At 52.4% G+C, this 20,476-nt stretch overlaps 3 protein-coding genes across 3 annotated transcripts; 2 read left to right on the top strand and 1 right to left on the bottom strand.

The window, feature by feature from the left end:
* The first annotated feature begins 939 nt into the window (after positions 1–939).
* LOC34619009 (protein VAC14 homolog) lies at positions 940–8,005 on the top strand. Its single transcript, XM_026334150.1, has 19 exons — positions 940–1,326; positions 1,465–1,560; positions 1,814–1,891; positions 2,198–2,434; positions 2,548–2,581; positions 2,806–2,875; positions 3,049–3,119; positions 3,340–3,554; positions 3,663–3,720; positions 3,865–3,911; positions 4,017–4,649; positions 4,814–5,134; positions 5,452–5,485; positions 5,709–5,745; positions 5,916–5,996; positions 6,458–6,600; positions 6,907–6,990; positions 7,268–7,363; positions 7,803–8,005. The coding sequence occupies exons 1-19, from the start codon at positions 940–942 to the stop codon at positions 8,003–8,005; spliced, it is 2,925 nt and encodes a 974-aa protein (XP_026189935.1).
* Positions 8,006–8,465: 460 nt separating this feature from the next.
* Positions 8,466–13,955, top strand: LOC34619008. Its single transcript, XM_026334149.1, has 10 exons — positions 8,466–8,582; positions 9,759–10,875; positions 11,290–11,920; positions 12,162–12,333; positions 12,442–12,584; positions 12,850–12,961; positions 13,131–13,231; positions 13,383–13,472; positions 13,604–13,675; positions 13,847–13,955. Exons 1-10 carry the CDS (start codon positions 8,466–8,468, stop codon positions 13,953–13,955), a joined length of 2,664 nt encoding a protein of 887 aa, XP_026189934.1.
* A 117-nt stretch (positions 13,956–14,072) lies between these two features.
* Positions 14,073–17,576, bottom strand: LOC34619007. Its single transcript, XM_026334147.1, has 8 exons — positions 17,314–17,576; positions 16,990–17,095; positions 16,590–16,733; positions 15,972–16,194; positions 15,541–15,627; positions 14,834–15,333; positions 14,430–14,557; positions 14,073–14,145 (listed from the first exon to the last, which is right to left on the bottom strand). Exons 1-8 carry the CDS (start codon positions 17,574–17,576, stop codon positions 14,073–14,075), a joined length of 1,524 nt encoding a protein of 507 aa, XP_026189932.1.
* Between the last annotated feature and the right edge of the window lie 2,900 nt (positions 17,577–20,476).

Here is a 20,476-nt window from a genome sequence, read left to right as displayed (position 1 = left end):
TATGGCCATTGGAATTTATGGCCCCTCTTCAGCCAAGTAAAAGTACTAGCTGTGGTGCCAAAAAGGCATATTGCCACTGCAACACGACAGGACGCGAGGTGCCTCAGGTTCACGTGTACACCTGGAAGCCCATGAGCAAGAATTGTCGTGTTTAGGGTTTACTTCGTCTTATCGCACTGTATGTACGGGGAGAATGACTTCCCGTGTCGTGCGGTCCCTGTCGGGAACAACACCGGAATCATATATAGGCTGAGAAGCCCTGAAGAGTCGGAGCTAAAGGATCTTCTCGACTATTCAAAGGGGCCCAAAGTAATCAAGAGCCATTGTTAAGCCTAGGCTGATGTGATTACAGCCAGAAATGCGCTCTAGGGGCCTCGCGTCTGCCCCCAAGAGACGCATTTTACTGTTCAAGTGGCGCCTTAGGACCCCAGCACTGGCATTTTCCCAGCCCCCCAGCCGGGCATCCCGCTATACAAAAACCATCAATTTTAGTTTAGACAATCAAGAATCTGTAGTTGTGAAGGTGTAACGACTCAAAACTGAAAAAATGCGCGCTTGATGCGGTGTCGAGTTCCGCAGTGCGCGCCTCCACATAGGGCCTTCGACTCCATCCCGCCGTGCCTTCCTTCCGGCACGAGGTCGAGGCCAGCCGTCTGGATGGGGAAACTGCGATTATTCAAACGAATTCAACGCGGACTGTGGCGTGTGCGGCACTAGAGGCATTTATATTCATGCCTCTTCTGCACGGCAACCCCAACAAGGCGATTTCAACACCAGACACTCGACCGGTGCCGCCGGCCGCTGCGGCACTGTGGAGGCGCTATCGCTCCAGCGTCTGTTGGAGCATCAAATCTCAGGCGTTTCCGCGGTAGCGCTTGCGATGACTGCGGGGATTGGCGTCTCATGCTTGGTAATCCGAACCGTGTGAAGGCCTCCATCATGTATGGTTCTTCGGTGGAATTCGCCACTGCAGGGCTTCTCTTTGGGAGGGATAACTGCAGGGGCCTGGCAGACAAAAGCTTTGAGAAGCGGAAGGCTGCGGCTCAGGCTGTCCAGCAGCTCATCAAGCAACAAGTGGCGGTAGCTGCCTCGGCCGCACCAGACACCGCAGGCGATGAAGACATGCAATATTCTGCGAAGGGATCCCCCAGTCTCTCGGAAAAGCCACAAGAACTGCAGGAGAGCCAACGGCAAGACACGGAGGCCATTGTTGCCGTCGTTCAGAAAGCAGTTGCTGCTCTGACCACCGACTTCCTCTCCAGTCCTATTGCCAACATACGCAAGGGCGGACTATTGGGACTTGCAGCTGTTGGTCTCGCCTTTGACGTATGCCTTCATCATGCGCACTACGCACTTTGCCCTCAGGGATCGATTCCGAATCCTTAGAAAGTCTGCCTTCAGGTTATGGGGGGGAACCTCCTGGAGCTGCCCTTCCTAGCGGTGTGCGGGAGTATTTTTGTGCAGTCTGGAGGCCTGGAGTGCTGCTTGCTGCTCCTGCTGAGGCCTCTTTTGAAGTCGTTTGGTGATCCAGATCCGCGAGTACGATACTATGCGTGCGAGGTGGGTAGAAGCCGTTTCCCTGAGCGTCTTCGAGGCTGCTGCCTCTTCCTTGTCTCTCATCCTCGCTGCTGAGCGATATACTGCTGGCACTGACAGTCTTTCTGTCTCTCGCACTGGGGCACTCCTTATAGTCTTCTACACCCTGCAGCCCTTCCATCCTCCCCTCTGCTGCGAGGCTTGCCGCTTCCGCCTCCCCCGTAGAGCCTCCCCTGCATGCGCTACTTTGGCGGCGTGTGGAGGCTGTCTGCTGCAGAGTCTGTTCAACGTCCTCAAGGCCGCCAGGAGCCTTAGCTTGCGATTTCTGCCCGAGCTCTTTGATGGGCTTTGCAAAGTCAGCAAGGCACTTGGGCGGCTCCAAAGCTGCGCAGCCACCCGTAGAGAGTGCCCCTCACACTCCCACTTCGATAAACCTTCAAATTTTCTTCTGCGGATCGCGCTAGCTGAACCTCACGCACAGCCGGGTGCCGCACAGGAGCAGTGACAAAGCCAGAAGAAGGCATCAACACCTGGCCGGCAGGGGCGCTGCTTACCCCATTGATGTCTTGTGTTTGTGTATACAATATATATATATATATATACATATATATATACATATATATATGCGGTTGTGTGTATATATGTGTGCCTACGCGTGCAGCTTTGCGGGGACGTTGACAGGGAGGTGCGACAAGGCGTCGGGTTTGTTGACAGCCTGCTAAAGGAAGAAACTGCAGCGGCAGCTGCAAAGGCAGCAGCTGCTGCCGCTGCGGCAACGGCAGTGGGAGTACCTGCAGCCGCAACAGCAGCGACAGCACAAGGACCTATTACCCCGGCTTTCATCCATTTGCTTGTTGAAAGACTTCTCGTCCGCAACCCCTATATCAAAGTCTTAGCAGTAAGAAGCGAACGGTGTTTTTCTTCGATTGGTGTAAGGTCGTCTGCTTGTGGCTCCTAACGTCTAAAAGACACACGCGTGCCACTGCTGCCTTCCGCGTGCTGTATTTGCAGCTCTCATGGATTTCTTTGCTGGAAACTAGTACAGGTAGTACAACGTCCACTGCCTTTGTTGCTCATCTAGCTTCGCTGTGTTTGTGGCGCCTCCAATGCTGGCGTTGCCACTGCCACCAAGGCTCCGGAGCTGTTGCTGCTTACTGCTTTGGAAGCGTCATCGCAGCACACGGGGTTCATGAGACGTCGTTGGTACGTTGGTGCGCATGCGCATGTGTATGTTGCTGGTGTGCTTCGGCGGCTGTTGCTGGCCTTCAGGCATCGACATGCTGCAGTATTTGCCGCTCTTCCTGGGGGGCTTGCTGGAGCTCCTTGGGGATTCTCATCGGTAGGAGAAGAGTGACTCTTTTGGCTCTGCTACTGCGGCTGCAGTGGCACTCCGTGCAGGGGGGCAAGACGTTTATCTGGCCAAGCAGCTGCATCTGAGCGCGAGGAGCAGCAGCGCAGATCTCTCACCCCACCGGCGCTGCTGCTGTTACCCCTGCATGGTCTTTGCCGCAGGGATATTCGCCAAGCCGCCGATCTGTGTGTCACGAATTTCTTGGAGGATCTCCGCTCGGATCCGGTTGAGAGTAAGCGAAGCCGAGGGCCGCTGATGCGTCTGTTGCTAAATCTCTTGTCATAATGTTCTTGTTCCTCTTGAAGACGGAGGATATCCGTAGGCTGTGCTGCACCCCTCTGGCTGCCTGCAGCTGCACAGTGCGCGCAGCTGATGTTTAAGCTTTCTGGAGCTCCTGCTCTTCTAGACAAGATGCGCGTAGTGCCAATCCACGTGCTATGCCTTTGCCGCAGCGGATCCAGCTGTGGTAGCGCAGACGGCGGAGGTTGTGCTGCGTTGTAGCGACAAAAGCAACAGCTCCTTCACGCACCTGACTGCCCTCGTTTGGCTGCACGAGCTGCTGTTGCTACTGCTACCGGATGACACACAGCAGCGGCAGGAAGAAGTCGCAGCTGCAGATTCCACTCCCAAGGCACAGTGGCACCTAGAGGTTCAGAGACACCTGGAAGTACGTTCGTCGGGCCTACTTCTAGGCTTCGATTGCCCTTGCCTTTGTTTGGAACTTTAGATATAGAGCTGCTCTTTGTGTTTGTTGCTGGGTGTGGTGCTGCTGCAGCCGCTTGGCTGCCGAATGCTGCAAAGCATTTTGCGTTCCGCTGCGGAAGCAGAAGAAGGCAAGTCACTCTACACCCGTCTCCGTCGCTGATCCACTGCCGCGGACTTTTGCAGCGACAACGGGAAGAGAAGCAGCAGTAGCACTAGTTGCTGCAGGAAAAGTCGCAATGCGGCGTGTGGTGGTTGCGTGTGCGTTCACACAGAGATATCGCGGATGGCTGCGGAAGTCCATGCACACGTCATTGCTAGGGTATGTCATCTCAGCTTTCCACTCGATGCTGCTCTTTCTTTCTGTGGCTCTGTATTGATGCCGGTGGATCCCCCTGCTGGTGCTGCTTGTGCACCTTTTGTTTAGGTGTTGGTCTCAACTACTGCTCTGGATCTTTCCGAGTTTGTCAGCAGCGCTGCTCGATACCTTTTATCATATTCCGCACCAGCACCGTCAACGGGAGCGGCCGGAGCTGCCGCAGACACTCCCGGGGGTGCAGCAACAGCTGCAGACGACGTCCGTTCTCTGTGCCTCCAGTGGATGGAGTTGATGCTCGTTGAGAAGCCACATTTGCTGCAGCTGACAGAGGAGCAGCCGCAGCAGAAGGCCGGCCCGTTGCGAAAGCGTTTTTTGAGTTTGTTTCAGCAGCAGCAGCAGCACAAGCAGCCAGATCAGTTGTTGCTGCATAAGCAGCAGCAGCTAGTGGCCACTGTCCTGTACACTGCGTTGACGGCTGAGAGTGCTTTGGCACCAGCACCAGCAGCAGTAGGAGCGGCTTCTGGAGCAGCGGGGTCTGCAGCTGAGGCACCGAGCCGCCAGCAGTCCGCTTCCAGCACAAGGAATCGTGAAGCTGCTGGGTTTGTGGCAACAGCAGCCACCAATCATATCGTGAGGATGGCTCTCTCAATTCTAGGCCGATTTATTCAGCGCAACTCGACAAACATTCGGGTGGTCGTGGAAGAGCTGCTGCGGCTGTTGAAGGCAAACCGCTCCCTCCTGGTAAGCACAACACCCTAAGCCGCTAGGCACTCAAACCGTTGAGTGTTGTGTTGAGTTTTCTGCATTGAATGCTTACATGGCAGTGGAAGCGCGCTGCCTGCTCTTTATACGCGGCTTCTCGGCGTTTGAAGAAGGACTCGAGGGCTCGGATGTGCGTCTCGCAGGATGGCCGCGGGCACTTTGCTCTACGGCAGCTCTGCACCATGGGGGACCCTTGTGAGGTGTATATGCACATTGCCGTGGAGCTCCAGCACCAATATGAATCGGCTGTCGCTGCTAAGAAGGCGGCTGAATCGACGTCGGCAGCAGCGGGCTATGACGCAGCACCAGGCCAGGCCGCAACGGCAAGACGTGACACTCCCAGCACGCCTGCTGAGGAGGGAGCCGCGGCTCCTCCGGTATCCCCTGAAGAGGACTCAAAGCAGACGATACAGTTTCTGCATCAGATTGTCCAGGCTCTGAGCATTGACCTCTTTAGTGCCAAGGTACGAATGTGTAGGGAGTGTTAGGCCTGAGGCCTCCACAGGCTCGCCACTGCAGAACAGAGGAGCCACAGACCCCGCGGCTCTTAGGTGGGCATCAAAGGCGTGGCTAGCTCCCCCCCGGAATCTGTCTGCAAAGCAACTTAGCGCGCCGCTTACATGTCTGCCACCCTGCGTGACGGAGGCTAGCTCTGCAGTTCGTGGCAAATGGGGGATACGGGGGGGGCCCACCTGCTGCCCCGCCCCGCTGTTAGTAGGCTCACCTCTTTAGAAAGAGGGTCTGCGAAAAATGGCGTGCTGTGGCTTTTTTCGCGACGCAGGAAGTGAAGGGCGTTCGGCAGGAGCTGCGCAGAGGTAAGTACTGAAACACCTTGGACCAACGCATTCCATGGTTTCTGGGGTCTGTGGCATTTTCGCTTTACTGGGGATGGCTGCAAAGAGCGGGCTCCCCCGTCAGAAGGCGTGCATTGCTAGGGTTGCAGTTGGATTTAGTCCTTTTAGCTAGATGGCATCTTGAGCTTTGCTCCTCCTCTTGCTGTTGGTACGGCTGCTGCCGCCGCTCTGTTCCGCCCAGAAGGGGATACCACGATGTTTGAAGCCCTGCTGCCCACCTGGTAAGTCTTGCAACAGATTCAGCAGCAAAAAGGGCAAAAATATCATAGGATCACACGAACAAGCATCCTCTCAAGCCTCTCCGGATGCCCCTTCCGGCATTCAGTGGCATCCTCTGTGCGCTGCAAGCCGTTTTCGACTGTTGGGCTGTGAGATGGATGTGTCTCTCCAGGGCAACTAACTCCGTTTGGTTGATTGCTCTCTCATTATACGCGGGGCAGTCGGAGGTGGCTGCTGAAGTGGTCGCGCTACTGTAAGGCACAAGTGCACCTGCACATCGCAATGCGACGGCAAAGGTGTCGATTGGCTTCGTGTGCTTCGTTGGTTCGCTGCTTTTAAGCCCCTCAGAAGAGAAACCCCTTCCTTCCCTTCGCATCATTCCATGCATCTGTTTTCGCCGCGTCGCAACCGCTTATGACTTAACTTAAAATACCACACACACACACACACATACACATACACACACAAACAAACAAACAAAAACATACATACACACAAATACTCACACACACCTGATGCAAAGCGGCGTCTTGATTTTCTGTCGTTCGGACTCGTATCGCACTTCTTCTTGTCATTTGATGCAGCTTATCCCGTTTATAGAGCCTATCTCGTAGATTGCAAGGATCCATGTGATGGGGGGCCATTCGCGCTTGTATAGTAAAGCTGCGACGCCCTTGCTTCTCTGTTGTTTCCCTTCTGGCTCGCCTGATGCAGGAGCCGAGAAGACGGCCTGTCGGCCCTCGAAATGCTACAGCTGGAACAGCTCGCGCTGCTGCTAGACAGCCGACAATTCGCCTTCCTCAGGATGAAGCTCCATCAGCAGCCTCTAGACCCGCATCTTCTAACGGCTGTGAGAGGTGTGGCATCCGGGTGGCAGGCAGCGGCCAGTGTTACATCAAAAGCAGCAGCTGCTGGTGTTGTTGGAAATCAGCGCACCCTTGTCATATTCACGGCTCACGTTTTGGGGGTTCCGACGCATAATGGGGGGTTGTACATCTTGTTTAAAAAGGATGCACTCGTATGTCTTTGCACTTACGTGGGGGTGAGTGCGTACGGGGTGTTGAATCCTAGCAGTGCTCATCTTCTCCCTTGAGGCCTTGAATCTCCCCTTCTCCTGTCTTGCGTCGCTCGATGGTGCCTACGCAATGCTGCCTCTGTTACAGGTATTGGAATGCTGCTGCCCCAGGGCCCTGCCTTCACGCTCCTTCACCGGAGGCTGCAACTCGCCTCCTCCAACGCCTGCTGCTGCAGCAGCCCGAAACTGAGGTGCACACACGCTACAGCGCTCCCGTTGTGTGCAAAAAAGGACGAAAGCGTGCAACAGTTGAGATTGCAGCTGCTGGTTTCGCTGGAGCTGCAGCTCGAATCCCCGATGCATTGTGTTTTCTTGTGTTATTTCCGCCTCTGACATTTCCTACACCCCTTCTGTCGCAACATTTCTTCCCATAGCAATTTTTTGATGCCCAGGTTCTGATTGTTGCTGTTGTGCAAAATGCATGTGTATGGCGTGCAGGCCTGCTGAAGCCCCCAAATCTCTGGTTAGTCGCGCTCTTTCTCTGGCCGCCGCAGCCCGCGAGCATGTTGAAGACGATGTGGCTTCACTGGAACTCCAAGAGCCCTGTGCGTCTTACTCGTACTGTTTTTGGATCCGTAGCGTGCCCTTAATCTAAGTGTGCTATTGTGTCGCTCGCTGCCGTCTCTTCTTGTACTGTCTCTGCCTCGCATTTTTTCCGCACGCCTTCCGCAGAGAGTTCCTCCTCTTTGCAGCCTTCTTGAAGACGTTTTGCTGCTTCTTTGGCTTCACCTGTATCATCGTATTGGCGCGCGTGTCGTCACCTTGCATTCGTCGTTGTGTCCGTCAACTCTGTTTCAAGAGGCATTGGGGCTTGCTTGGTGCTGGGGCAGTGGGTGTCATCTACAAAGGATTGTTTGGAGCGTTTCTCTGCTGTGTCTTCCTTTGCCGTTTCAGCCTCCTGAAGGGCTCCTTGTGTGTGCGGGTAGTGCCCTAATTCACTGGTAGTTGGTGCGGTGCAAGAGACACCCCTTTATTTCTGTGCAGGGCGGCCTCCCTCACCGCGCGAGCCACGGGAAAGCTCCGTCTACTCCCAAAAGTCTTCGGAGTCAAGAAACGGGTCATTGTCGCAAAAAGTAATGCCCCAAAAGGGGCAATCACTACAGTCTCCTGAAGAAGGCCTCGACGAGGGGCTAACTGAACATGGCTCTGTCAAGAAAGCCTTCCCATCCGCTGCCAGCGATATCTAGACTCTGGGACAGGTGCCGTGCAAGGGGTGTACGCTGAAGGAGGACGGGTTTATGTAGAGGGGAATTAGTGCAGGTACTTTGTCAAGGATAAGTGGAGTTGTTATCGAGTTAGCCACACGGAGACAGGCAGATTGTACTCTGAGCGCTGGGCAGCTGCAGCCTTTCTCTCGCATCTTTCTTTTCTTCTAATGCACTATAGCTGCTCCCCCATCCATGGCATACACGCTCCGCCTGGTTGCTCAGTCAAGTGTCTATCGCGCCGTCTCAAGATGCGTGCGCCTTCCTAACAATCCGCGATTCCCCATATGAAGCTTCCGCTTTGCTGCCTGTTGTCGTGTAACAAGCTTGTGCCCTGTCGGCTTCTGTGTACATATATGTCCACCAGACATATATATATATATATATATATATATATATATATATATATATAGCCCACGGTTGTATAAGGAGGCCGTGAGAGATGCGGAGAACCTGTTGTATCCCACCGGCATATACAGATTTATGCGAATCTATGTGGCCCGGCCAATATCGCAAAAGCTCTTTCCCTGGTGAGGATTGTGCCACAGATTTGTCTACGGTACTATCAGTTTATCGGGTTTCGAGCCTCTAGGAACCACGCCCACAGCGAGGTGACTGGCACCGAAACGCTGCCGCGTTTTTTGACCTGCTTAGTAATGTTTTAAGAAATTAGTGATGCTCCTAGACCTTTATGCCCAATTCTCTTACTTGTTCCTGTCCCCATGTATTTTCTTTCTTACATGCTTGTTGATTGGGGTGAACGAAAATGTACATCACATGCACAGACCCCTTTTTCACATGTGGGCAGCACTTGTTGCCCTTCTTTCCCCCGCCTGTCGCAAAGAGCTGGGTGTGTTTTACACTATGTTTAGTCCCATTTCCACGTGAATCCTCCTTTTTTCTAAACGACTAAGCCATATGGCCGCATACGCACAAAGTCATATAACAGGGCCATCACTGTGTTTATCAGGTGATCAAAAAGCGAATTGCAGCAATGAAAGAAAGGGGATGCACCAAAGTCTCGTCTTCTTCCTCAGGATTTAGTATTTGTTGACATTTTAAGCGCGGTATTCAAAAGCCTTCAGGGCTCTGTGACCACACACCCCGAGGTCCGCAAGCAGCCTTCCTGCATCCGCCTCGGTGACGTGAACAAAATACTCGCACAGGTTTCACGACCGCAAGGCGCTGTCGCTGTCGCCTCATTTCTCATATGGAATACTCATGCGCACTACAATCAATGCCTAAAAGCGCAACTGCCAATAAGTGGAAGCTTTCTCACTGCGCGCACGTAGGATATCGTGCACCATGCAGTTTCCTCTTAAATCCTGTAGCCAAGCTCATAAGTCTCCCTTTTGTATTCATGATAGAAGTCTGCGTTTGGCGCTCCTCCACTGCAGATGGTTGCAATGGGTGTAGTCGACCCCTGTCATCCGGTCCCTCCTAGGCACTGTGCATAGCACAGGATTGGCAGCCACGAGAGTTGTTGCAATAAAGGACGACTATTCCATGTAAATCTTTGCGTTTCTCCTGGCTCAATGCAGAACACGCCTTTAACCAGTGGGTGGCGGGGCCCTTGTGGGACCAGGGCCCCCTAGCTCGAGGGGCCCCCATCACGTTCTGAGTTCGGCTCTACACCAGGAAACCGCCGAGGTTTGTTGGAAGCCTAAGCATCAGACCCAAGAAGCGGGCTTGAACGGGTACAGAATTCATGAGCTATTCGTGTTTCGGCGTTCAGCGCGACTGCTCAACCACGTCGAGCATCATGACCACGCCTTCTCCGCTGAGGGCCCCCTTGCCAGAAACTTTGAGTGACTCCGGGGCCCTTGGTGATGGTGGGGCCCCTCCAAGTCTGTCAGCTGGGCGTGAAGGCAGTTCCGGATCGCAGCAAGAAAATTTACGCGCGATTGTTGGGGGCCGCTTAAAGAGGATGAAGCCTGCTGAGGAGGCCCCAGGCATTCACAGCAGTGACTCTTGTGCTGCGGTAGCGAGCTGTTGCGCTCCAGCTGCAGGGGAAGCAGGAGCTGATGATCATGAGACCTGTGAAGATCCAGAGGCGATCGGGAGGAACAGAAGGAGCAGTGGGCGGCATGGCGACAGAATCCCCTGTCCCATGGATCCTTCGCACTGTATTTACAGCTTGCGGCTGCAGGCTCATCTGAAGAAGTGCACGAAGGCCAGAGACATCGCTTTCTCGCACTGCCTGCCGTTCATGCAACCAGGAACGAACCTACCACTACAGCAGCAGCAAGACGAGCAGCAAAAGCAAGGCCAGCAGCAGCAACAAGACCACCAGCAGCAGCATGCGAGGTACATTGAAACCTCAGATACAGCGGCGGCCTTCACCCCGCAGCTCGAGCGCAAGATTTCGAGAGTCTATGAACAGTGTCTGAAGTATCTCATGCAGGCTTCATCAAATGGCACACCAGCAGTGTCGGAAGATGAAACACCAGCAGCTGTAGCGCCTTGGGAATGTGGGCAGGCGTTGCCTGCTTCTGCCTTTATTTCCAAGTGCTGTGACCCTGAAGCCGATAGCGGCTGCGGTACCATGACACCAGACGCAGCAATGCTGCTGCGTGCTGCAGCTGATGCTTGTCAAGTAGCTCTAGGTACGGGGTCGGCCGAATCTTGTGGAAAAGGCACCCCGCTCGCCTCTGTCGAGGCGCAGCTGCAGAAGGCCCTTTCATCGCCGCGCCAGCGGCAGCTACCTCTGCTACAGCAGCTGTTGCTGCATCTGCAGGAGCACCTGAACAAGCACCAGCAGCAGCTGCTACAGCTTCTCTCCTTGTGCCTCTTGGAGGCATATCTTGAGTCGGCAAGCTGCGATCATACCTTGCTTGTAGAGCTCGGCGCAGGCAAGTCTTCGTTCCGGGGAAGCCTTGTGGTTTTGCGGTGTCTAGGCACGTCAAAGAAGAGGGGCGAGCCGGCAAAGTGCCTGCCTCGGTGATATTTATTTGGTGGATTCGTAAATTTTACTGTGGATGAAGAGACCTGCTGACTTGAGCCTTTCCCCTTCGCTGCATCGCTGCAGCAGTGCAGTCGTCGTGCTGAGGCACTGTCTGGTGGGCCCCCTGGGTGACATCACGATATTTGCGGTGTGTCTTTGTGTGTCTGAACTTTTCGCCTCTTGACGAAGCCGGCTTGAGGGAGGCGTTTTCTTCTTCCGAGACTGGATCGCTGCACTTGGCAACCTGTGGATGCGCTCTGCCTGCCTCATGTGCGCCGTTCTGGCATTGCAAGAGCTGCCGCTGCGTGTGCTTGCTGCTCAGGAAAGGGGGATCTCACGCGCTGGCTCGGATGCTGGTCCGCCGTTGCCGTTGCAGCCACTGCGCCGTCTGCAGGCGCAAAAGCCTTCGAGGCAGGTTCCTCCAGCGTTCTGCTCTCTGGGGAGGCCCCTCGACATCGTGGCATCCGCTGCATTGTGGTTGATAGGGAGGCGCGTCGCTACCGGAAGGAGGCAAAAGATAAATTGCTGCGCAATCCGAACGAGCCTAGGCGGCTTCACCCTGCTGCCGTTGCAGCTGCGCAAAGACGCAAGGCTGCAGGGACTGCGGCAACAGGTGCCTCAGCGGTCGACTGCAACAGCGGCCCCAACAATCCCTTACTCGAGGAAGCAACAGGCTGGCGATCTACTGCGGTGATGCAGTACGAAGAAAGCGCGCGATCAGCAAGCCTCCACTCTCCGACTGTTGGCGGTTCCGCTAGTGACGCGCCTCCCTTGGCTGCTGCCCCTCTAGTTGCCGCTGCTTCTCCGGATGAGAGCAGCGGATGCAATACAGACCGAAGCCTCGGCAGCTTGCCATTTTTACCCTTCCCTCCAGTGCGCCTTCGGATGGATATTTCGGATTTCTCACTCTCGGCGCTCTTGCAATATGTTCGAGCTCAAGGCCCTCTCCGCCAGTAAGCCTAGAAGTGCCCTGCAATACGTTGAACCCTAAAGCACTTGTGCATGAGAATGCCTTGTGTCATCACCCCAAGTCATAAAGCACTAACGGCCCTAAACTATGAGTTTCGTCAACGGCACCACCGCCAGATGCAGGCAAATGGAGAGCTTCCTCCCTCTCCCTGGCGAGCACCTGCCAGTCCCGCCTACTGAAAGTGACGGCTAGAGATGTTGTCTGTACTGGGTGACTTTCTGCAGGCCGCATGTTCCTGGCTTTTTCAATACCCTCTTTCGTTATGGATGCCGATTCGCTTTGCCTCCGCATCCGAAAGTGAAACCAGCAGTGGAGGCGCAGCAGCAGGCGCTGCATAACGGCGCAGGAGAGCCGAAAGCAGAGAAGGCACGAAGTGAAGAAGGGTCCTTTAGTGGAGTGGAGGGTAGCAGCCAGGAAAGCAGTCTCTCTCCTTGCTTTTCCGCTTCAACAGTGGCCGAGTGCACAACAGAGACAGCCACGGCGGCTGCGGCTGCAACACGCGAGGCCTCTGCTCCTCCTGCTGCCGGAAGAGGACTGCCGCATGGCCCTAAATCACGACTCTTGCGATCACTAGCAGACGGATCGACTGCTGACTTCTTTCGCCTCGCGGAAACGCTGGGAGAGGGCGGCGGGCCAAACATGAAAAAGTATATTTCTTATTTTCGGCAGTGTTGTCTGAAGGCAAAGCTGGGGTGGCATTTCTAGGCTTTAGATGTCTAGAGTCACCTATAGCGGATGTGCATTGGCGACTAGTGGAAAAACGTAGCCTGCTGTTTGCGCTATGAGCGATGGCTTGACACCCCTCCTCGTTGCATGGTGCAGCCGCTGACGGCGCTTGCCCGCTGCTGTAGTTGCTGTGCGAGTGCTTCGGTTTCCTACGCTTCGGGATACCTGTGTGGTCCAATGCTGCAGGATAGAGGAGGTTCTGGGCATCCATTTCAAAGGCAGCCCGGTGGTTTCCGTCCTTGGAGTCGCGAAGCACCTCTGCGGCAGTGGCTCGGACGTTGCGCTACGGTGTGTCTTAGTTCTTGTTGAATAGGGAGTTTAAAGTTGTGTGCTTGGGGCTTGATGCTTGGAGTTGGCAGTATCTTGTTGGCGCGCTTGCAGATGTTTTGCCTCCGCAAAGGATCGGGGGCCCTCGGATTTCAAGTTCTGCATTTGCATTGCAACGTGCTGTCACCATCGGTAAGAAGAAAAGAGCGCCGGTGGAAGCAGATGAAGCTACAGCTGGAGGAGTTGTTCGTAGCAGTGGCTGGAAAGGCCGAAAACGGAGCAGCAGGAGGGCAGCGGCAGTGTTAGTGGGCTAAGCGTGGTCACTCGTGGGATATGGAGCTGCCTAAACTTTGAAGATCACACATCTTTCTGGGGCTTTCTTTTTCACTTGCCTCTTGCGCTTTCGAGCTTTGCTGCATACTCGCGCCATGTGTCGCCAGCGATTTGCGCAGGTGTTCCATGGACTCGTTCGTCGGTGTAGACTTTCTTCTGAAGCTTGGATTATCGCTCCCGGAGATTTCCCTCCTATTCTCGCTCTCTGGGTCAGTTGGCGGCTGCTCTTTTTTCTATATTGCGCGGCGTCCTTTGCAGTGATCTTCAAAGGGAAGGAAAGGCTTCGTGATTCCCGTTTTCGGGTCATACACATTCAAAAAATGTGTGCGCTGCTCACCAGGTGGGCCACTGGGGCCTCAGACAGAAAGAGGAAAGTCGGAAATCTCGTCAAGAGGATCTTGGACATCTCGAGGTGATCTACAGTTCAGGCTGTAAAGGGTGGGGGCCACAAGAAGTATACGCGATCTAAAACCCTTCTTTGAACAGGCTTTGGTGCTTGGTCCCAATCCCTCTGCTTTATCGTTTCCATTGTAACTTCTGTGCTTCTGTATGTGAGTTTGTTGCGCTCTGTTCGGGTTTGCAGAGTCGCATGGTTACGCGAAAAGGGTTTTTGTAATGCGACCCTGCGCCAATTCGTTGCATCTGAAGAAACTCCTGAATGCTTCGCAATTACCGCTAGCTCCCACCTCTAACCCCCTCAGCCCTTTTTGTGGGAACCCCATGCCTTTATCCTGAATGGTGGGTGAATGTGTGGAGTTCCTACGTCTTCCGAAATATACCAAACTGGCTTACGTGATACGTTTCGGCCTTTACAAAACTAGAACTTGGGGGTCAGCAACTAAGGTTTGAAGTGTACGATATTCAGCTTTTCCGCGTTCGCTGCTTTACGGGCCCAGGGACTGGCATTGGGGTTGGCATCCTCTCGCACTGCCTCCTTGGATACCCAACTAAGGGACAACTATGATTGAAGTTGCACAGAGCATATTCGGCCACTGTCTAAGGCTCATACCAGGAGAAATATACAAAATATCCATCGTTGAAATCCAGGCATTGTCTGTTCAGAGGGCACTCTGGAATCACCATGCCTCAGCATTTGTTTCAACTCTATTCCACCTAAATGTGAAAACAGGAGCGCAAATCCAAAGATACTGACTTAAACTGTCTACTAGTCGCCTTCTTCCGGATCCTCATCGCCGTGACTGTCGCTTTTTCTTGAGAGATCAGCAAATGCTATTTTCCGCTCGAGTCGGACACGCAGCGTCCCAAACTCGTACTTTATCAGGTGCTCCACTTTCTGCGTCAAACGCAAGAAAAAACAGCAGTGAAAGCTTAAGCATCATGAAAGCGAAGAGGCTTTGTGTACGGGTGGGCAGACACATGCAAGTGCAACACAACAACGCGAGGAACCGCAACAATGCTAGCACACCAGGCCAGTTGTCAGAACAGAAGGCATTCGCTGCATCATTGGGCGTTTAAAGCTCAAATATTTCGCTCAAGAGCACATAGCGTCTTGGCTTTATGGCCACTTAGACAGGCCTTAACAAGTATAATCTGGTAGTGTAATATTTACTGATATTTTGTGTCCGTTTGCCTCGAAGACGATTTGTGCACAACTGTTAGCGGCTGCCTGCTGCTTAAGACAAGTGAACAGCCTTTTCTGCACTTCCTTCTGCAGCGTCTCCATTGAGACAAATTCTTTTTTCATTGCTGCTGTTCCATTCTGTCTATGGAGCCTAAAGGCGCCCAGGCAGATAGCCGCAGAGGGTGGTATAGGATCGTAGGGTCTTGCTACTTGGCGCGGGTCGCTCTCGCTGTGGTTCCACCCAGTTGAATCCGATCTTGAGGTCTCGAGGTCAACTTCCAATTTTCTAATGTGATTTTGTTCCTCTTCAAGTGCAGCCCGCAGCCGCTCTTTCTCAGTCTGTAGAGCATTATTCGTAGTAGAATGCTGGGTTTGGATACAATTCTGGGGTAAGGTGAATAAAGCAACGCTTTCAGCTGCTTCAGGTGCCCATTCCGCACTGTCCTGCAGTTCAGGTTTATCGCTTGGCTGCACGGTCGGCTCGAACCCTGAAGGTTCCCTTTGCAGCGATTCGAAGCCTGCGGCACCCCATCAACACAAGCAAAACTTCTGCGCTTCTAATTTTTTGTCCCCCCCCCCAAAAAAAGCACTGGCCTTATCCGCATTCATTTAAGGCTAGGGAAATGATATGAAAGAGCGGGAACGAACTAGCACCGCTGAATGACAGATGATGTATGTGTCAGTGAGTGCCACACTAATTCTTGGCCCAATAGGCTCTTCCTGCTCCAAATATTTTGTAGTTTTACGCCTAGAAGTCCCCACATCTGCAGCGTGACGCAGCTCTGAGGGAAGACAAGTTCAGCGCACCCGCAGCTGCTACGCAGATACAAAGAGAGAATTATGGTGTTAGGCACGATAATCCTTTTACAGACTTTGGAACATATTCATAGACACGCACGTGTGTATGCAATCGATGCATGTTCTTCCACATTGAATAGTTCTGTCCCTACGGAGAAATACCCCAGGATGGCTCTTCCGGCGTGCCAGCACAAATTTCTTCTAGGTATTTTTTTAGCATATGCACACTCAAATGGAAGTGCCAATGTGAATGCACTGGTATATGTGTGTGCACAAATGCATCTCGATACTAGTGTGTAGATACAACTGAAAAAAGCTATGCCGTTACCTGATGGTGTGATGAATATATGAACAATGCCCCTCTGAATGTCTCTGCTCTTCCTAAAAGTTTCCCTTTGGTTCAGGTAGAGGCGCCAGACTGCCAGTTCCTGCACCCTACGGGAGGCAGCATGCAAGGCCTCTTCGCGTGCCCATCGTTTACGTAAGTGCTCGCTGATATTCTGCAAATAATACAATAACCCATGCTTGTAGACACTGAAAGCATAGTACAACTAGCAAAAGATGGCTGTATTGAAAAATGTATGCGGTAAAAGTGCATCTAGAAAGGTAACGCAATAAGTGATTCCATCGGGCTAACCTTAGAGGCGCACCCAGCTAAGTATATGTCAAGCTCCACTTTGGTTAACACCGAAGACGTGGTTATAGTGCCAGCACAAACGAAAACAGCTCAGAAACAGTGGACAAGGGAGGGGCCAAGCGAAGGCGTTGTATATAGGAGCTTGGCGAAAAGGAGTCATGTCAAGGCATTCTAGAGGTCAAACACACCAAACGATATTTCGAGCTACTTTACTTAATGCAATTTCCATACATATGTAGCACACACTTTGCCTCAGATATATATTAGGGCTGCGGCGCACAGAATAATTGAGATGGTAACCTAGCATACCATGTCATTCACAGTCGGCCGTCGGAGTGTAGGCACATCACTTCCGCTCACCTTGTGTTTGTGCACTTCCAGAAATGCTCCTTTGACTATGTCATTCCAAACGTTGCAGATAGTAGCTTCTGTGTTAGATAGAAAGAAGCGTTCCTAAAAGCGCATGTTTCCAACTTTTCAACAAGAGAATAGGAAAATCACCTTGCCAATTCCCTTCCTCGTCGACAGTGCGTCGTCCTCGCGGGCATTGTATTGTCGCCTCCAAAACTCTCTAGGCATTAGCTCCGTCAGCCAAGATACTAAATCGGTGCTGCGCCTAGATGAAAGCAGCTTTGCGTTGACAACTGGTTTCTGCTCAAATCTTTTGGGCTGAGTTCTTATGTTTACGTTTGGTAAAAGGTAGATTTACCTCATCCAGTTGATTTACGATCCGCCCTACTGCGTCTTCTTGAAGAAGTGTCGTTCCAATATGTGCCACCCAGAGCCGTCGCCACAAGCGGCTTTCGCGTTCTTTTCTGTTTCATCCACATTTCCAAATCTTTTTGATACGCATTATTTCTGTGAATGTAACTTTCCCATTTATACTTTCGCTCTATCGCGCAGAGCATGGATGAGAGGATTCAGACGAAATATTGCCAATTGTCCACGGTGTGGATTGACATTTCTTCCCAACCCGGTGACTAGAAAAGCTTTCATTGATTGTGCTACGACCCTGAGTAACAGCGGAGCTCACTCAAGTATTCGGTGTTGCAGTGCCTGCTTTGCTTGAAGGTGCCGCTGTGCTTCTCTTCCTTCTAGGTCGAGAAGCTGCTGCTCTTGTTTCAGCAGCAGTTTCTGCTTTTTCTGTTGCAGCATACGCAGTTGCTGTTCCTGCTTAGCCTCTTCTAGCCCTTGTTCCATGCTTTTCGAAACTAGAAGCTTCACCAGCGGATCTAAGAGCTCCTCGAATTGTTGCAAATTTTCATCTGAAGCTGCAGCATCTCGCGTCCGGATCATACAAACTCAAGCGCCATAGAGCTCACTCAAAAAATTTGCGCGCTAGTGAACTTGTCATTGTTGTTAAAGCTGCTTATTTCTGGTTATGTTTTAGAGGCGTGAAGGGGAAGAAGAAAGAAGGGGTGATCAGGTAGAAGTCGTGCTTCCTGACGCTGAGTATATGCATGGAGGCCTCCTTTTGAATGGAGTTTCAACGTTGTCGCATCAGACATTTTCTTGCAAGGTTGCTTCTTGAAACGAGCCAGATAAAGAGCCTGAACTGCGCTCTCCTATGCCGACATAGCACAACACTCGTGTAAGCGTAGCCATTCGGGAAATCTTCTACCGTTGGTCAGCAAATGATCAGCAAAAAAACTACACATTCAACACAGGCGGACGGTTCAAAGTGCAAGGCATTTCGGAAAAATGCGAATCTGCCAGCGTAGTTACACACAGCCTATGTGCGATTTGTGGGAAAATAATCTGTACAGTACATAGGTGGTGTCAGAACATTGTAATGCAAAGATTGGCCTTCCCTCCTGGTGCCTGCAGCACCTCAGAATTCAGTCCATCGGTCCTCTGCTGACTCCGAGCTCCGCAGTCCGCATCGATAGAGCGAATATATTGCTTGTTGCAGCCTTCGGAGTAACCTCTAAGACATCCTAGGTAGATTGGGGTAGGGAGGGCCGTCACATGTGCATCGATGGTTCTTGGAGTCACCATACACTCCGCGGCCTTGGCGTTTTCTCGCTTTGTATATTCATTCGCCGCCCCAGAGGTTATCTTTAGCTTATTGGGAGAACCTGTAAACGTATTTTGGCGCGGCCATAAAGGCCAAAGTGTTTGGAAACCCCTTGCGGTCGAGCGGACATGCTCAGTAGTCCATGTGGCCATAGTCGTGCGCTGTGTACAGCTGCAGCTTGGTGCAGCACCTATCGCTTTACAACGGCTGCTTGCGGCAGTGCTTCCTGTCCATCGAATTGGACTAGCTGCATCTGCTGTAGCTGCGTGGATGCTGCAGGAAGCCGCCGTTGCTGTTGCAGCTCTAGAGTCAAATAGGGGAACAGGTGGGAGCAGGTGAGTACAGCCAGAGGCTGAGAGGGCCTTGGTTCCATTTCCTGTAGAAGCGAGAACAATATCTCTCGCTGGGGCTTTCCTGAAGAGTCTGCCACTTAAAATGACTTTCTCAGCAGTAAACGACCTGAGGCCAGAACAGTTTATGCGCCATTGAAACGTTATGCTTATAGGTAAGTTGCTGGGCTGGAAGGGTCAGGGAAACGATCTTCACTGGGTTAGCACTGATGCTAGGGCAGTAGAAAGCTGTGTCGAGGAGATACCAGCAGCTTCCAAGCTCAGCGGCAACTCCAACTCTGGCATAGACGCAGACTGCTTTTGCCTATGCCATAGCTAGCAGCAGTTGTGGTTACGCCAGCTAAGAAGCAGTTCTGAGTCTAGCAGAGGCACCTGGGAAGCAAAAAATCGGAATGAACCCCCTTATGCCGGTATGGTAATGCCGCCTCTGGCTTATTGCTTCTCATTCGTTGCTGCTTCTGCTGCTTCGTTGCAACCTTCCGTGTGTGCCCGCAAGATGGGGGCTCTGTACGCATGGACCCCTCGTGTACTGCGGATAGGAATTGTCCCTCAAGGGAATGCAGACGGTCTTTGAAAACATCATTCGCTGCACCCGCGTCAGGAGCACTGCGTATTGATGCTGATGAAGGTGGGGGATATTTAATTAGCGCTTTGGGAGCAGTGAAACCCTGGGACCGACGGGGATTGCGCGTTGAACGGGAATGCGGCCGAATTCTCCATGAGGAGTGCTGGAGTGACTGCTGCAGGGTATCCATTCTAAAGTGCGTCTATTTTATTTTGCTCTTTCAAGCACCTCTATCACTACAAGCGTAGAAGGCTTCAACGAAAGGAACACGCACAATCATGGAGACGACTGTCAAAGTGACTGAGACACAGACAACCAATTCTTTTTAATGCAAGGGAACCATACACCAAGCCGTATTCGGCACACAAGTGTTAAAAGGACCTGCGGTGGAGGCCGCAGGGGGAAAAGTGAGCGGAAGTAGGTACTAGCTATCAACAAGGTGGAAGCAGCATTTTTGCGTGAAATCGAATTATTCCACTGCTCTTCAACTCCTCAGGATCCGCATGGCCCTGGTTTCTTGTAAAATTAAGGTAACGGCCCATTTCGTACTCTGCTTTCCCCGTATGTACATGGATTAAAACTATGGGGTGGGGACAGGGTGACCCTGGAGGCACTGGCACGTCAGGCCTGAAGCACTGGATTTCAATGACTTCTTCAAAGCCAGCGCATTATAGTTTGGTCTAGATAAAAAATTGTTCTTGCTTTGAATTGCATGGTTAGGGGTGAGAGGGTGCCCTAAACGCCAATGAATTCGTAGGGCCCCATAATCAAAGACCCATGAGGGAGAAAAGGGAGGCAGCAATAGCTTAGAGTACATCGATTTTATTCCTCCCCGAGCTCAGCGAGACAAAGGCGTTAGTTTTTGAGTAAACGATCTGGCTTTTTGCATTTGGTTGCAGTTTTTATCGTGATGCAGGGACAAGCCCCCTCAGAGTGCTGAAATCGCAAAATGTCAGTGTCATTCTCTGTCTTACATCAGAGCACTACATAATGTTATATACCGTAGAATACAGCACAACACAGATGATAGACGCGCAAAACACAGCATCGCATATTTCTTATGAGTTGTGCTCTGCGTGTCATTCACGGACATGGATTACAGAGGCCGCTCGGCGGCTCAATTCTACTGGTTTGCCGGTACTGCACACACGTTGCCGTTTCTGCACGTTTTCACACCACAAGACACCTCTGGAGCTTCAACCTGTGTCATTCCACTCAATATCTGGATTACACGTTTTTAACACTTCAAGCTTACTCTTCGCCC

This window comes from Cyclospora cayetanensis, unplaced genomic scaffold, assembly GCF_002999335.1.
Source record: "Cyclospora cayetanensis isolate NF1_C8 unplaced genomic scaffold, CcayRef3 CcayRef3_contig_37, whole genome shotgun sequence".
In the NCBI taxonomy this organism is placed as follows: Eukaryota; Apicomplexa; class Conoidasida; order Eucoccidiorida; family Eimeriidae; genus Cyclospora; species Cyclospora cayetanensis.
The sequence above is the reverse complement of the archived record's forward strand: the minus strand, read 5'-3'. Positions and strand labels throughout refer to the sequence as shown.

What these genes read in the sequence shown, in the direction of transcription:
- LOC34619009 (XM_026334150.1), top strand. Translation starts at nt 940, where the DNA reads ATGTATGGTTCTTCGGTGGAATTCGCCACTGCAGGGCTTCTCTTTGGG. An exon ending in GCTGAAGTGGTCGCGCTACT is followed by an intron (nt 5,997 to 6,457) that starts GTAAGGCACAAG and finishes CGCCTGATGCAG; the next exon opens with GAGCCGAGAAGACGGCCTGT. An exon ending in TCTTCTAACGGCTGTGAGAG is followed by an intron (nt 6,601 to 6,906) that starts GTGTGGCATCCG and finishes CCTCTGTTACAG; the next exon opens with GTATTGGAATGCTGCTGCCC.
- LOC34619008 (XM_026334149.1), top strand. Translation starts at nt 8,466, where the DNA reads ATGCGGAGAACCTGTTGTATCCCACCGGCATATACAGATTTATGCGAA. An exon ending in GCTCAAGGCCCTCTCCGCCA is followed by an intron (nt 11,921 to 12,161) that starts GTAAGCCTAGAA and finishes GACTTTCTGCAG; the next exon opens with GCCGCATGTTCCTGGCTTTT. An exon ending in CTCCTATTCTCGCTCTCTGG is followed by an intron (nt 13,473 to 13,603) that starts GTCAGTTGGCGG and finishes GCTGCTCACCAG; the next exon opens with GTGGGCCACTGGGGCCTCAG.
- LOC34619007 (XM_026334147.1), bottom strand. Translation starts at nt 17,576, where the DNA reads ATGATCCGGACGCGAGATGCTGCAGCTTCAGATGAAAATTTGCAACAA. An exon ending in CTGCAACACCGAATACTTGA is followed by an intron (nt 17,096 to 17,313) that starts GTGAGCTCCGCT and finishes TGGATGAAACAG; the next exon opens with AAAAGAACGCGAAAGCCGCT. An exon ending in GCCTATTGGGCCAAGAATTA is followed by an intron (nt 15,334 to 15,540) that starts GTGTGGCACTCA and finishes GGGAACCTTCAG; the next exon opens with GGTTCGAGCCGACCGTGCAG.